General features: G+C 39.6%; 1 protein-coding gene across 3 annotated transcripts in view; it reads left to right on the forward strand.

Moving 5' to 3' along the window:
• Positions 1 to 14898, forward strand: part of LCP2 (lymphocyte cytosolic protein 2) — a 537761-nt gene that overhangs the window by 217667 nt on the left and 305196 nt on the right. For all 3 annotated transcript variants that reach the window (XM_068277396.1, XM_068277395.1, XM_068277394.1), the window contains exon 4: positions 6357 to 6422. In XM_068277396.1, coding sequence (XP_068133497.1) covers positions 6357 to 6422 — 66 coding nt within the window. The remainder of the gene's footprint in view (positions 1 to 6356; positions 6423 to 14898) is intronic.

Consider the following 14898-nt stretch of genomic DNA (forward strand, 5'->3'; position numbering starts at 1 on the left):
GAATAACAAATTTAGAGTTTTAGAAAATGATAAATCCCATTTAAACAACACCAAATTAATATTTTAGCTAAATAAAAGCAATAGTAAATGCTTGGAATTTGTTTAGAACCAATTATCATGTAATATGATACATACATACATTTGTCCAGGGGTACTTGCGATAATGTTTACTATGCTAGGGGTACTTGGCGAGTACAGGGTTTTAAAAGGGGTACATACTAATAAAATGTTGAGAAACACTGATCTAGAGTATAGTATAGGCTATAATAAAAATACAGGATATCAGAAAATGATTCAAGAATGATACAAAGGTTAATATACAATACTCATATAAATCAATTGATTATCCAAGAGTGTGAAAAATTAAAGTGCATATATGTTAAGAGGAGGATTGGCAGTAGGATCAGTACTCTTTTAGTACTCATGTAGTGGCTGGATAGTGTACTGGTTAAGGGCTCTGCCTTTGACATGGGAGACCAGGGTTTGAATCCTGGCTAGGTCAAGTACCTATTCAGTAGGGAGTTCAAGGCAAGACTCCTTAACACTGCAGGGTGGCCTCTTGAGCGTGTCCCAGTGGCTGCAGCTCTTGAGCGCTTTGAGTCCAACAGGAGAAAAGCGCTATACAAATGTTCGGATTATTACTTTAGGGTGACCCTAATAAAGTGCATATAGTATTGTTAAGAAGAGGATTGGCAGTAGAATCAGAATTCGTGGGGTGACTCTGACAATCCTCATGTCTGGCATAACAACGTGCACAATGGCGGTGATAGTCACGGAAGGTTAAAATAACATGGAACATGCGATAATGGTAAAAGTAATAATAAGAATAAGAAGAGAAAGACATTACAAAAATCGATAAAAATGATATATAAAAAAACGTAAAATATATAATACATATCGTAAAAAACAATAACAAGGTATAATAAAAGAGGCGACTGGATAAAATAAATATTACAGTATATGTTTGGTCAGTAAATTTATTCAAGCTGTTCGTTGAGGCCCTCCGGTACCAGGGTCCTCAACATTTGAATCCAGAACATTTCTCTCGATTTTAGTTTTTCAAAAGCACCCGGCTGGTGTTGGTTAATGGTTTATATGAGGGTGATGTGAAAGTTGGTGGGGTCGCTGTTGTGGTGGGTGCCGAAGTATCTGGACACACTCTGGAGAGGAGAATTTTTACGTATATTCCCCTTGTGCTGTCCTATCCTACTTTCTGCCGCAACACTTCGGCACTGAGGTGCCAGGTGTGACCCGGACCATTTGCTGGTAAGTTTCCTTAGATACCATTCTCTTTGTACTTGCTTATTGTTTTTTGTTTTGGTTTTTGCACCCGCTGCCCACACGAGAATGTACCTTTATAGACACCAACGCACAATTAGCCCCCCTTCCCCCCCCTCCCCTGGAATATATCATGCACTTTTTATCTCTCTCTATTACCCCCCTATTTTACACGTAGCTGCTACAACCTAAAAACTTTTTGGTTACCTCATTACAAACACCCCCCCCCCCCCCCCACTTGCATATGGACCACAATAACCACCATGATCTACCCCCACTACTACTTTATTTGTGAAAATACATAATACCTTTCCTCACAGACACTGCATGCTAACTACATATCGCATAACACATTAATGCCTGATATATCTCTATACATCTATGCATTTGGTTCTAATACACATCAATCTGTGCCTTTGTCTCCAGTTGTGTGGTCCTTTTGTCTATTGCCTGAGGAAGCAGGTATAAACCTGTGAAATGCGTTGCGAACCCCTTGAATTATAGAAAATAAACATTTTGTATTTTTGAATAAGACAGGTCTCTTGAGTCTGCTTGCAGGAGGTATGTCCACCACTGCCTCCTAAGCACTTTTAAACTTTTTAATAACTGTTTTTATACTTTTGGCACCTCTGTACCCTTTATCATCATTAAAAACGTGCATGCGATTGCATCTCAACATGAATTGAATCCCCCATATGGCTTGTGGAGATAGATGGACTGGATCTTTCATCACAATATCCCACCTAATTTGCACAGAATTGTGCTTTTTGGCTTGGTTACCTTTATTTTGGGCACTGTTGTCTTTTAAGATTTTTTAGTTCTACATTTCCGCCTTCCTCTATGAATGTGACATATTTTTGAATTGAAGTTGAGATTACAAATGTGTCTTTCTCAACCGGCTCTGATGTTTGTCTTCCTCTACGTCCTAGGTTCTCAACGTGTGGTACGGGTACCCCAGGAGTTACGTCTGTTGGTTCCAGGGGGTACTCGGGCTTGATAAACTTAACCAAGAACAACACATTTAGAGTTTTAGAAAAAGATAAATCTTATTTAAACAACACCAAATTAGTATTTTAGCTAATTAGAAGCAATAGTAAATGCTTGGAAATTGTTTAGGACCAATTATCATGTGCTACTATTGAATATATATTTGTCAAGGGGTACTTGTGATGTTTACTATGCTAGGGGGTACTTGATGAGTACCAGGTTTTTAACCACTTTACCCCCCGCAGTACGGATTTCTCCGTCTCTTTATCCATCCTTATAAAACGAAGGGACGGAGAAATCCGTACCTCCCGCGCTACCGCCGCTGTTCGCGTTCCCGCAACTCGTGCGTGCGCTCCCGCCGCTTGTGCATGCCGCCGCCCGCTCGCCCAGAGATCAATGAACGGGAAAATCCATTCCCGTTCGTTGATCTAAACCCCCGCAATGATCTTTTCAAGATAAAGACCTTGGCGACCCAATTGAATTGGAGTAAGTTGCTACTGTGTGGAGGATGAATCCTCACATCCAGAAAGTCAATAGTATAAAAGTAACACAGCGCAGATATACTCTTCTCCTCAGATGTGTATCTCTCCACCTGTATGCACTCAGTGTGCGAACAGAGTAAACAAGGATACTTTCAGTGGAGTATATACGTTCTCTTTAATACTGGATAAAAGGCAATACAGGCAATTCAAGGTAGGGCACTTACTTCCAGAGGGTCCTAATCCACTTAGGACCCTCCCTGGCTGGTTGCGCTGCCCACCCAATGTGGTACTAAAGCCCCTCCACTCGATCCTGTGTCCGTGCTGGCCGTTCCTGCTTCTATGAGAAACAGCGCGATCATTGTGATTTTCCCAGCCTCATATTGCTTCCTGTAAGCGTCCTTCCGGACGCTTACAGGTCGCATGAACACAAACTCACTGTGGCCATCTTGTGGCCAAATAGTAAAACTACACCCTAAAGCATTTTACATATACAAATACATGAGTTTTACAAATTAAATTAACTCATTACCTCCCACACTCCCCAATTTTTTTTTTTTGTAATTAAAAAAAAAATACAATAAAAAAAAACATAAATAGTTACCTTAGGGACTGAACTTTTTAAATATTTATGTCAAGAGGGTATAACACTGTTACTTTATAAACTATGGGCTTGTAATTAGGGATGGATGCAAAACTGAAAAAAATGCACCTTTATTTCCAAATAAAATATTGGCGCCAAACATTGTGATAGGGACATAATTTAAATGGTTTTATAACCGGGACAAATGGGCAAATACATTCATGGGTTTTAATTACAGTAGCATGCATTATTTAAAAACTATAATGGCCAAAAACTGAAAAATAATGATTTTTTTCCCACATTTTTCCTATTTTCCCATTAAAACACATTTAGAATAAAATAATTCTTGGCATAATGTCCCACCTAAAGAAAGCCTAATTGGTGGTGAAAAGAACAAGATATAGTTCATTTCATTGCGATAAGTAATAATAAAGTTATAGACGAATGAATGGAAGGAGCACTGAAAGGTGAAAATTGCTCTGGTGTTTCAGGGGTAAAACCCCTCAGTGGTGAAGTGGTTAAAGGGGTACATACCAATAAAATGTTTGTTGAGAAACACTGCTCTACGTCTCTTCCTATTCCTGGATCGCATGCATGTAATTAAGGATCCTGGAAATTCGGGTGCAGGGCAAAGCTGAAAGGGAACAGGGTGAAGCCAAAAAATGGCTCACCCTACTCCTGCAAAAGTCCTGGTGGATTGAGCACTTTCTAGCCATCAGAACTTTCTGAGAGCTTTTTAAAAAGGGCTCCAATTGACTTACATTAAAATCATGGTAAAATCGTGATCACAGTAAAATCGCTCAGAAAAGCACTCATAGCTAGGGCTTGATTCACTAACTGGCGCTAAGCCGGTTAGTGAGCCCTATCACTTAGTGGGCGCAAACTACGACCTGATTAGTTTGCGCCCACACATCAGTCTTAGTACCTCGCAGTCTTAGCTCGCGCAGTGCGGGTGCACCTATATTAGTGCGCGGTGCAACAATAACGTTGCACCCGCTGCCCCTTGATATTGGCGCACCGGTACCCCTGAAACGGCACATTAATGCCCCGCTTCAGGGGGAACCTGATGCGCCGTTATCGTTGCACCAGGTGCGACGTTTAAGGGGCAGTGGGTCGCACCGCGCACTAATATAGGCGCACCCGCGCTGTGCGTGCAGTGAGCGGGGCTGCGCGCGAAGTAGCTTTACGCGCACTAGGGGCAAAAACGGCTTTTCACAACGGCGCTACCACTTAGCGCCGCTTAGTGAATCAAGCCCATAGTGTGTCTGAACCCTTATGCAGAGAAGGGGAGAAACAGTGAGGAGAGAAAAGCTGAAAGAGAAGGAAGAAGATAGTTAAGTGACAAGACAATATGTTCTGTACAGCACTGTGGAAGATGGCGACGCTATCTAAATACTAAATAATAATAACAATAATTTTCCTCACCAGGATTGCACTTTCATTTAGCTTTCCTGTATAAGAAGAAGACACAGCCAGCCAGCACTAGGGGAAGAGGTAAACAAAGGTGAATGAGGGAGGTCTGGTGCACACCAAGAGTGCTTCTGAGCGTTTTTCAAATGCACAGAAATTTGAAAAGCGCTTGGCTAATGTTTCCTTATGACGGTGTTCTCACAGCAGCATTGTGATTTTTTTTTAAAATCGCAAACATGTTGCATGTAGCAATTTTTGGAGCGAGTCATTCAAAAATCGCTCTGAAAATCATTTCACAAAATCGCACTCGCAAATTGCTAGCAATTGCTATTGTGATTTTGGCGTTCACTAGCCCAGAGAGAGGAGGAGTGGAGAGAGAACGAGAATAGCCTGAGATGGAGCAGAGCTGTATTGCAGTCTCACATCACACAGAGGCTACTTGCCTATAATATGACTCCTGTCCCTGTGACATGTGACATGATGAGATAGATATGTGTATGTACAGTGCCTAACACACAAATAACTATGCTGTGTTCCTTTTTTTTTCTCTGTCTGAAAGAGTTAAATATCAGGTATGTAAGTGGCTGACTCAGTCCTGACTCTGACAGGAAGTGACTACAGTGTGTTTCTTACTGATAAGAAATTCCAACTATAAAACACTTTCCTAGCAGAAAATGGCTTCTGAGAGCAAGAAAGAGATAAATAAGGGAATTTCTTATCAGTGAGGGTCACACTGTAGTCACTTCCTGTCTGAGTCAGGACTGAGTCAGCCATTTACATACCTGATATTTAACTCTTTCAGGCAGAGAAAGAAAAAAAGGAACACAGCCTAGTTATTTGTGTGCTAGGCACTGTACATAAACATGTCTATCTCATCATGTCACATGTCACTTCGGGTGTCCTTTAACGCCTTATCCACACATGCAGTCATAACATAGGGGAGAGACCAGACAGGTGTTTGCCCACGGACCCTCCAGGCAAGCTCTGCATCATGCTATGTATATTTACCAGCTTGCCTGCCCTCTAATTGCACTTTTATCATCTAGCCTACTGTTTCACATTGCCTTACAACAACAAACCTGAATACACCAGGCACCGTACCGGCCCTAAATCACTGAATGAAAGGTGGCCTGAAGGGAGATTGCCCCCCTTCCCCCCTGGCCAGTCCGCCCCTGTCCCTTACACTAACTTTCCTTTCTATATATACCTAACACTAACCCCCTCTTACCTATATAAACACTGAAAACCCAGTATCTAAAGTCGTCCTTGGTGCTCAGCTATGCTATAGCCAAGCCCGGAATGCTAAATTATGTTAACCCGCACGTATATGATAACCCAGCACCTACATTACCCCCTGGTGCTTGGATATTATAGCTAAGTGCCTATTACCGCCCGGCGCTCTCCCACCAATAGATGTAGTTTAACCAGTACTATTGGCGAACTGGGTGCCGCTATAGCCGCTAATTGCCTAGCACTTTACAGGGGTGAACAAAATACCAGGCATGCCTTGCGCCCATTTTAACTGTTTCAGATATTTAACGTTATATGCTATAATATATTGTAGGCTGTTAATCATAGTAGATGGTAGTTCTCTAATATGATTTCATATCTTTTTTTAGCATGTTAATTAAAATTCAACAAGATATAAAAAAAAAAGAAGAAAGAAAAACATTGTTTCCATTAAGGTAAGCAATACAATATTAACTGCTTCCAAGCAGCGTGTGTGTGTGTGTGTGTGTGTGTGTGTGCGTGCGTGCGTGCGTGCGTGCGTGCGTGTGTGTGTGTGTGTGTGTGTGTGTTTTTAGAGGGGGGCTTATGTGCAAACTGGTTGTTCACCTCGATGAGTGCCACCAATAAGGGCCACCAGTGGGGATCCTAAATGGTTTATCTGAGTCCACCTGAGTCAGAGTGACTATTTTGTGGACTGCTTATTAAGAAGGTGATCATAATAACCCTCCCTCCCCCCCCCCCCCCCCCAACACACACACAAACATTATCTTTACATCCTCTTGGGTCAGCAGAGGCACTTTAAGTTTTAAAGCCATGTGGGCTGGTATGGCTTACAGAGGGTGGGGCAGATGTTCACCTCACCCTTTTTTCTGCCAGGACACACTTTGCAGGGATGTATGTATGCTCTCTCCATGTTTGCATGGGTTTCCTTCCCACCCCAACTCAAAAACATACAGATACTGTGAGTTAACTGGCTCTCCTAAAACATTAATCTGTGACTATTCAAAAAGTATGACTATTGCAGAGATTCAATTGTGAGTTTCTCTAAGGGGCAGTTAGTGACTTGATTATATACTTTGTAAAGCAGTGCAGAAGATGTCAGTGCTATATAAATTTAACTGGAAGATAATTTTATATTGAGCGCACTGGGGGTTGCCTTTTCTTACTTATTTATTGTTTAATGATCTACTATTATTAGGCAATTTATTTTAATGATCTATTAAGCAGTGTGTTGAGCAAAGTTTATGTCACTTAGGGCCCTTTTCCAACAGCGCGTTTGCGCTGGCTGAATCGCAAAACCGCAAACCGCTAGCGATTTTACAATCGCTACGGTTTGCTTTTTAACATAGGAATCGCGGTAGGTCATTTCCACTACCGCGATTCGCTTTTGTCGGGAACGCGAACGCGCGGCGGAGCGATAATTGCCGCGATTTTGCTATGCAGTGCATAGCATAGCAAAATCGCGGCCGCAAACGTCGGGGGAATCGCCGGTTTTGCGATTCAGCAATCGCTAGCGTTCAGCATGAACGCTAGCGATTGCAGGTGGAAAAGGGCCCTGAGGTGGCGTGGCATTATGTTTTTTTACATGATCAAGTTATTCATAAGTTATTCATATGTTATTAATCACTATGCGTGCAGTTTACTAAAAATCAGGATGAGACAATCATAGTTACATAGCTTGTTTGGTTGAAAAAATATGTCCATCCATGAAATCCAACCATAATAATAACAAATAAATATATAAAAAATTAATAAGAAGTAAACATAAGGTACCATTCAGTCCTGCCTTCTCACATATCCCAGTTGATCCAGTGAGTATTTACTTAAAAAAAGGTGGTGAATGCTACCGTTGATACTGAGAATGCTGTGAATGTGATATACTTGGCCTTTGCAAAGGCCTTCCATACTATTCCCCACAACAGTCTGGAGCAGAAGTTGAGGATGCAGGGTCTGATGAAAAATCTGTATGTGTACCTAAGAAAATGGCTAATGGACAGAAAGCAAAGAGTTGTGGTCAATGGATTATATTCAAAATGGGTGACTGTCAGCAGTGAGGTCAGACAGGGTTGGTACTACCCAGTTTTCTTCAATTTATTTATTAATGACCTAGTAGATGAAGTAAAAAGTATTGTTACTATTGTTACAGTTGACACAGAATTGTGCAGAATTATCAACACAGGAAGATAGTGATATATTGCAAAAGGATCTGGATAGGATAGTAATATAGGCATGTAAATGGCAGATAAAATTCAATGTTGAAAAATGTAAAGTCATGCATCTTGGTCGCACCAATGGTCTAGCACTATACAGAATAAACAGGATCCGGATGGGGACATCAAACTTGGAGAGGTACTTAGGAGTACTTGTTGCATTCAATACCAAGCAGCTGCAGCTAACACAAATTAAGTTTTGTGATGCACTAAAAAGAAAAGAAAAACTTTGGATGCCAGCATAATACTGTCCTTGTTTAGCTCTCTAATAAGGCCGCAACTGGAATATGCAATTCAGTTCTGGGTAGTACCACATTACAGGTGGGACATTACAGTTTTAGAGCAGTTACAGAGACAAGCAACAAAATTGGGTAGAGGGAAGGAAGGTCTCTCTTACTAGGAAAGCTTAGATAAACTGGGCTTATTTATTCTGGAGAAAAGATACCTTAAAGGAGATCTAATTAAAATGCATAAATACATCAGAGAGCAATAAAAAAAGCTTTGCAGATAAGCTTTTTGTCCCTAGGCATGTGCAAAGGACCAGGGGACATAAGCTGTGTATAGAGGGCAAACGTTTTTGCCATTTATTTAGGAAGGGGTTCTTTACAGCAAGAGTCAGTAAAAAATGAAAGTTGTCATGGCAAATTCTATATCTCTGTTTAAGGGGGGCTTAGATGCTTTCCTTAAATTGAAAGATAACCATGGCTATAACTATTAGATAATTCTCAGTGGTGTTGATCGAGGGTTTTTATCTAATTGCCATCCGATAAATTTGGGTAGGATTTTTTTTCTTTTAGGGCTAACTGGTCCAAGCCTTGTAAGGGGTTTTTACTCTCTTTTGGATCAATTGAGATACGTGAGGGTGCAGGCTAGTGTTGTTCCATGTTCTATATTTTCTGTTTGAACTCATTGGACGTATGTCTTTTATTAACCCAAATAACTATGTACAGTTACTTAGGATATGAAACTGTATAGATAAGTTCAACATGGTCATTGATCAAGTAATATATTATATTATGGTGATTTCTATATGCATTTTTTAAAAAGGTTATCATTATTTGAGTGGTGTGTGTGTGTGTGTGTGTGTGTGTGTGTTTGTTTGTTTGTTTGTTTGTGTTTGTTAGCTCCTTTCTCTTTCTCTGTGCAGTGAATGAAGATTAAAACAAAAATTCACATTTGAGCCACAGTGGGAAGTGAAAGTTTGGGCAACGTTGTTAATCGTCATGATTTTCCTGTATAAATCGTTGATTGTTACAATAAAAAAATGTCAGTTAAAGGTATGAAGGTTATGGGAGACTCCCCTGAGTATCGGTGATTGAAAATTGATAATTAAGAACGGTAGATTAAAAGAATTTGGACTGACCCAATAAATGGATGAAGGGGTTGAATGAATGAGGGTAGAATGAAATGAGTGGGAGTGGAATGTACAGGGTGATAGATGTGATGATGAGAAAGGCAGATGGAAGATTGTTGTGGCTCTAAAAGAGCAAACATTTGAGGAATATTATAAGGGGCTTGTCACTGCATTAATAATGAATAATACGGAAATAATGAATTTAGCAATAATGAATTGAACTTAAACACTTTTTGTAATAATGAAAAAAGATTGGTTGTTGATTGTATATATATATATATATATATATATATATATATATATATATATATATATATATATATATATATATTAAAAATGTATAAATAAAGATATTAAATGTCAGTTAAATATATCATATAGCAGACATACACAGTGATATTGGAGAAGTGAAATTAAGTTTATTGGATTTACAGAAAGTGCGCAATAATTGTTTAAACAAAATTAGGCAGGTGCATATATTTGGGCACCACAGAAAAGAAATGAAATCAAGTAGATTCTCCTTTTGCAGAAATGACAGCCTCTAAACACTTCCTGTAGGTTCCAATGAAAGTCTGGATTCTGGTTGAAGGTATTTTGGACCATTTCTTTTTACAGAACATCTCTAGTTCATTCAGGTTTGATGGCTTCCAAGCATGGACAGCTGTCTTCAACTCACATTACAGATTTTAAATAATATTCAGGTCTGGGGACTGAGATGGCCATTACAGAACGTTGTATTTGTTCCTCTGCATGAATGCTTTAGTGGATTTTGAGCAGTGTTTAGGGTCGTTGTCTTGTTGAAAGATCCAGCTCCGGCGCAGCTTCAGATTTGTCACTGATTCCTGGACATTGGTCTCCAGAATCTGCTGATACTGAGTGGAATTCATGCATCCCTCAACTTTGACAAGATTCCCAGCCCTGCTCTGGCCACACAGCCCCACAGCATGATGGAATCACCACCATATTTTAATGTGGTTAGCAGGGGTTTTTCTTAAAATGCTGTGTTGTTTTTCCTCCATGCATAACGCCCCTTGTTATGCCCAAATAACTAAATTTTAGTTTCATCAGTCCACAGCAAATTATTCCAAAATTATGGTGGCTCGTCTAAATGTGCTTTAGCATACTTCAAGCGGCAATGTTTGTGCTGTGGGCGGCGAAAAGGCTTCCTCTTCTTCATACAGCATCTCCTTGTGTAAAGTGCGCCGAATGGTTGAACGATGCACAGTTACTCCATCTGCAGCAAGATGATGTTGTAGATCTTTGGTGCTGGTCTGTGGGTAAACTCTGACTGTTCTCACCATTAGTTGCTTCTGTTTATCAGAGATTTTTTTGAACTGAACCTGTAGTCTTCCATTTCCTCAATATGTTCCTAACTGTGGAAACAGACGGCTGAAATCTCTGAGACAGCTTTCTGTATCCTTCCCCTAAACTATGATGGTGAACAATCTTTGTCTTCAGGTCATTTTAGAGTTGTTTTGAGACCCCCATGTTGCAACTCTTCAGAGAAATTTAAAAGAGGAGGAAAACTTACATTTGACCCCCTTAAATACCCTTTCTTATAATTGGATTCCCCTGTGTATGTAGGTCAGGGGTCACTGAGCTTACCAAGCCAATTTGAGCTCCAATACTTAGTTCTAAAGGTTTTGGAATCAATAAAATGACAACAGTGCCCAAATGTATGCACCTAATTATATTTAAATTATATTTAAACAATTATTGCACACTTTCTGTAAATCCAATAAACTTAATTTCACTTCTCAAATATCACTATATGATATATTTAACTGACATTTTTTTATTGTAACAACCAACAATTTATACAGGAAAATCATGACAATTAACAAAGTTGCCCAAACTTTTGCATCCCACTGTACCTGCGCAAGGTTTTTGAGTTTTGTATCTGCAAAAGCTGCACAGGGTGAGGCCATTGAGTTGTGGCCATGGCTATATGGTTAATCGGTTGTGGGTGTGAGAAAGAACATAATATCATGCAGCCCAAAATTAGAAGCTACAACACCTCATACTTGTCTGGATTTTTAAGTCTGATTTGGGGGAGGGCTGAGCCGAGGATAAGTCTCAGTGGGAGGGTGGGCCTACATACCAATATACAGAAATATATAGCTATAGTAAGTGTTTCTGATGTTGAAACCCAGGATATATAACATAAAAGTTGTTATCCTAAATACAGAAATTTCTTCTATAAGTCATTACAGTTCTTCTTTAATATGCACCTGAACTGACATTTGAAATGAAGAGATAAATATTGGTACATATAGTACTAGCCCTACTAAGGAAATGTTTGAAGTCCTGGCCCTTTCAGGTGGCTGGATAGTGTACTGGTTAAGGGTTCTGCCTTTGACATGGGAGACCAAGGTTCAAATCCTGGCTAGGTCAAGTGTCTATTCAGTAAGGAGTTCAAGGCAAGATTTCCTAACACTGCAGGGTGGCCTCTTGAGCGCGTCCCAGTGGCTGCAGCTCTTGAGCGCTTTGAGTCTGACAGGAGAAAAGCGCTATACAAATGTTCATATTATTATTATTATAGTAAAGCTAATAATACAAAACTAAAGTTATTTAGACAAATTAACTTGTTGTACAGCTTGTGGAATTCAGTCAGGTTACTTGAAAAGTAAATAGAAGGCAAAACCCTTTTTGTAGCTAAGAAAACACTGCTGATAAGGTTTTAGTGCTGGAAAGTTGAAAGGCCAGTACTTCTATTTGTTTTGCATCTATATTAAGTAGATTTAGCATCAGACTGTCATGGCTGCTGTTTAGAATTCTTGAACATGAAGCCCTTACATTTCAAATAAAAATATGAGATTCTATTCATAGTCACTAATTTTATTTTTTTTTAAGTGCCATTAGCGCTACACATACAATTCTTTATCTCATATGTTTATTTTCAATTCAAGTTTGCGTTAACCCTATTAATAAGGTATAAAGCTTAGTAACCTTTTCATAAAACTTTTGTTCAACCCATTTTGCTCCCTCTTGTTAATTTAGGTCTGGTCAATCTGGTTGCTCAGACCAGTCATTTGTCTAAGGAGGTTAATAGAAAATGACTGCAGTAGGATTTTTCCTCACCATAAACAAAGGAAACTAACAGTCCACCTTTGATTAAACAAAAAACAAAAACAAAAAGAAATAACTTGTGAAACTTAAGATTGAGAGAGAGTTATTAAGAATAAACTGCACATAACAGCAGGGCAGTCATCTTTATAATAAAGACTTGAGTAAAACATGCAATTTTGTTTGAATTTGGATGATGTATCTTCCTTTTTATATCTACCATGTGGGTATTAACCTTAATATAGAGACACATTTTAAGTAGAATAGTCACTTCTTTTTTGCCTTTTCCGTGTAAAATTGTGTGGGTAATATTTAGTTACAAATGTAAAGGAACTTCCATTAGCTAGATATTTGTGTGTGTGAGTTTGTTTTTTAACCAACAGTGCATCAGCAATACTGTTTTTACATAGTTTGAAATTAAGATAACTTTTCTGTATGCAGTTTAGTCCCTTCAAGTTAAACACAGTTGTACTTAAAGTATACCAGAGACGAGATACTATAAAAGATTTATACATACCTAAGGCTTCCTCCAGCCCCACCCGCACGCATCGCTCCCAAGAAGAAGTATGCCCTCTACGTATCTCTCCCCTCGCTGGAGGAAGCCCCATGTACGTATAAAACTTTTATATTATCTCATCTCTGGTGTCCTTTAAAGCATATATCATACTAACTAATATTAATTGCTAATTAAAGACAAATAAGTACTGGGCCTGGCAGCAAAGTCCCTTTTAATTGTGTCCTTTAGTTGGAAAGGTCTCAAGGGTAGTGCTCTCTAACCCTTTTGTGTTTTGGATTTTGTTACACATTTATACATATAAATTCTGTCACTGTTATTACTGATTCTGTACTTTGTACTGGATCTGTATTTTGTATTAACTCTGTATTTAGTACATTGGTGTAGATCATTGTCTGTATTATTTTGTACCCCATGTTTGTTTCCTACTTGTACAGCGCCATGTTGGCGCATTATAAATTAAAGGGAACCTTAACTGGCGGGGAAAAAAATAATTCACTTACCTGGGGGCTTTCCCAAGCCTCCTGCAGCCGTCCTGTGCCCGCGCCGGTCCTTCGGTGCCCTCCGGTCTCCCTCCGCCGCTAAGTTTCGTTTTCGGACGACTGCCAGTCGTCCTCGGGCAAAGCGTCCTCTTCTTCTGCATTCCCCGTCGTAAAGAGCCGTAAAGCGCGTCCGCATGACGCTAAACGCGTCATGCGGACGCGCTTTACGGCTCTTTACGACAGGGAATCCTGAAGAAGATGACGCTTTGCCCGAGGACGACTGGCAGTCGTCCGAAAACGAAACTTAGCGGCGGAGGGAGACCGGAGGGCACCGAAGGACCGGCGCGGGCACAGGACGGCTGCAGGAGGCTTGGGAAAGCCCCCAGGTAAGTGAATTATTTTTTTCCCTGCCAGTTAAGGTTCCCTTTAATAATAATATTATGTCTACTAAAGCAGGTGTTAATTACTTAATAATAATATTCTTTGTTTTTAAAATCAGTTTTATTGCAATCATTTAACCACTTCATACCAAACACTGAAGGGAACAAATGTGCATGCACATACATAAGCATTTGCGTACACCTCAGTAGAGGGAAGCCTTCCATTAATTTGTGTAATAATATGTATACATCCTAATGCAATTGAAAGGGAGGCTAACTGCTGTGAGCCAGGGAGAAATGACTCAGTTCAGTGGTCAACTGTGCTACAGAAGGTTGCTTCCACTGCTAAGTTCTGAAATAAAAGATATTTTGTTTAATAAATAAAGAGTATTTTTTATAGTTAAGACCTGCTTTAGCATATACTGCATAGTTTATGAAAGAAAATCCTGCCAGTGATTTAGTTGAGATTTATAGTAAAAGTTGAGTTCAGCTTTTTACCATAAAAGAGAAAGCCATCTGCACCAGTTGTTACAGTAAAAGTTAAAAACGCCCTTGAATACTGTACATTTTAAGTGTTACTTTTCAAACCAGTTGTAAAGCTGTGCTTGCCTGCAGTATATCTATACATATAGACAGGGCATTTTTTAGGCATAGACAAACTAGGCAGATGTCTAAGGTGACACCGCCAGTCACCAGCTGCTGCGCACCCTGATAGCGCTACCGCTGCCAGGAGCATTCTGTGCATGCACAGTAGCGTTTTTTATGTACTGCTCATGTGCAGTACAATCCCAGCATTTAAATATTTTAGATCGTTTTATCCTTCTGGCACCCCTGTATCCATATTACACAATTTAAGGGAAAAGAATGATCACATTCACTGAACCACCTGTTGTATAATTACAAAAATGTTTATTCAATATTCATT

Source organism: Hyperolius riggenbachi, chromosome 3 (genome assembly GCF_040937935.1).
Source record: "Hyperolius riggenbachi isolate aHypRig1 chromosome 3, aHypRig1.pri, whole genome shotgun sequence".
In the NCBI taxonomy this organism is placed as follows: domain Eukaryota; kingdom Metazoa; phylum Chordata; class Amphibia; order Anura; family Hyperoliidae; genus Hyperolius; species Hyperolius riggenbachi.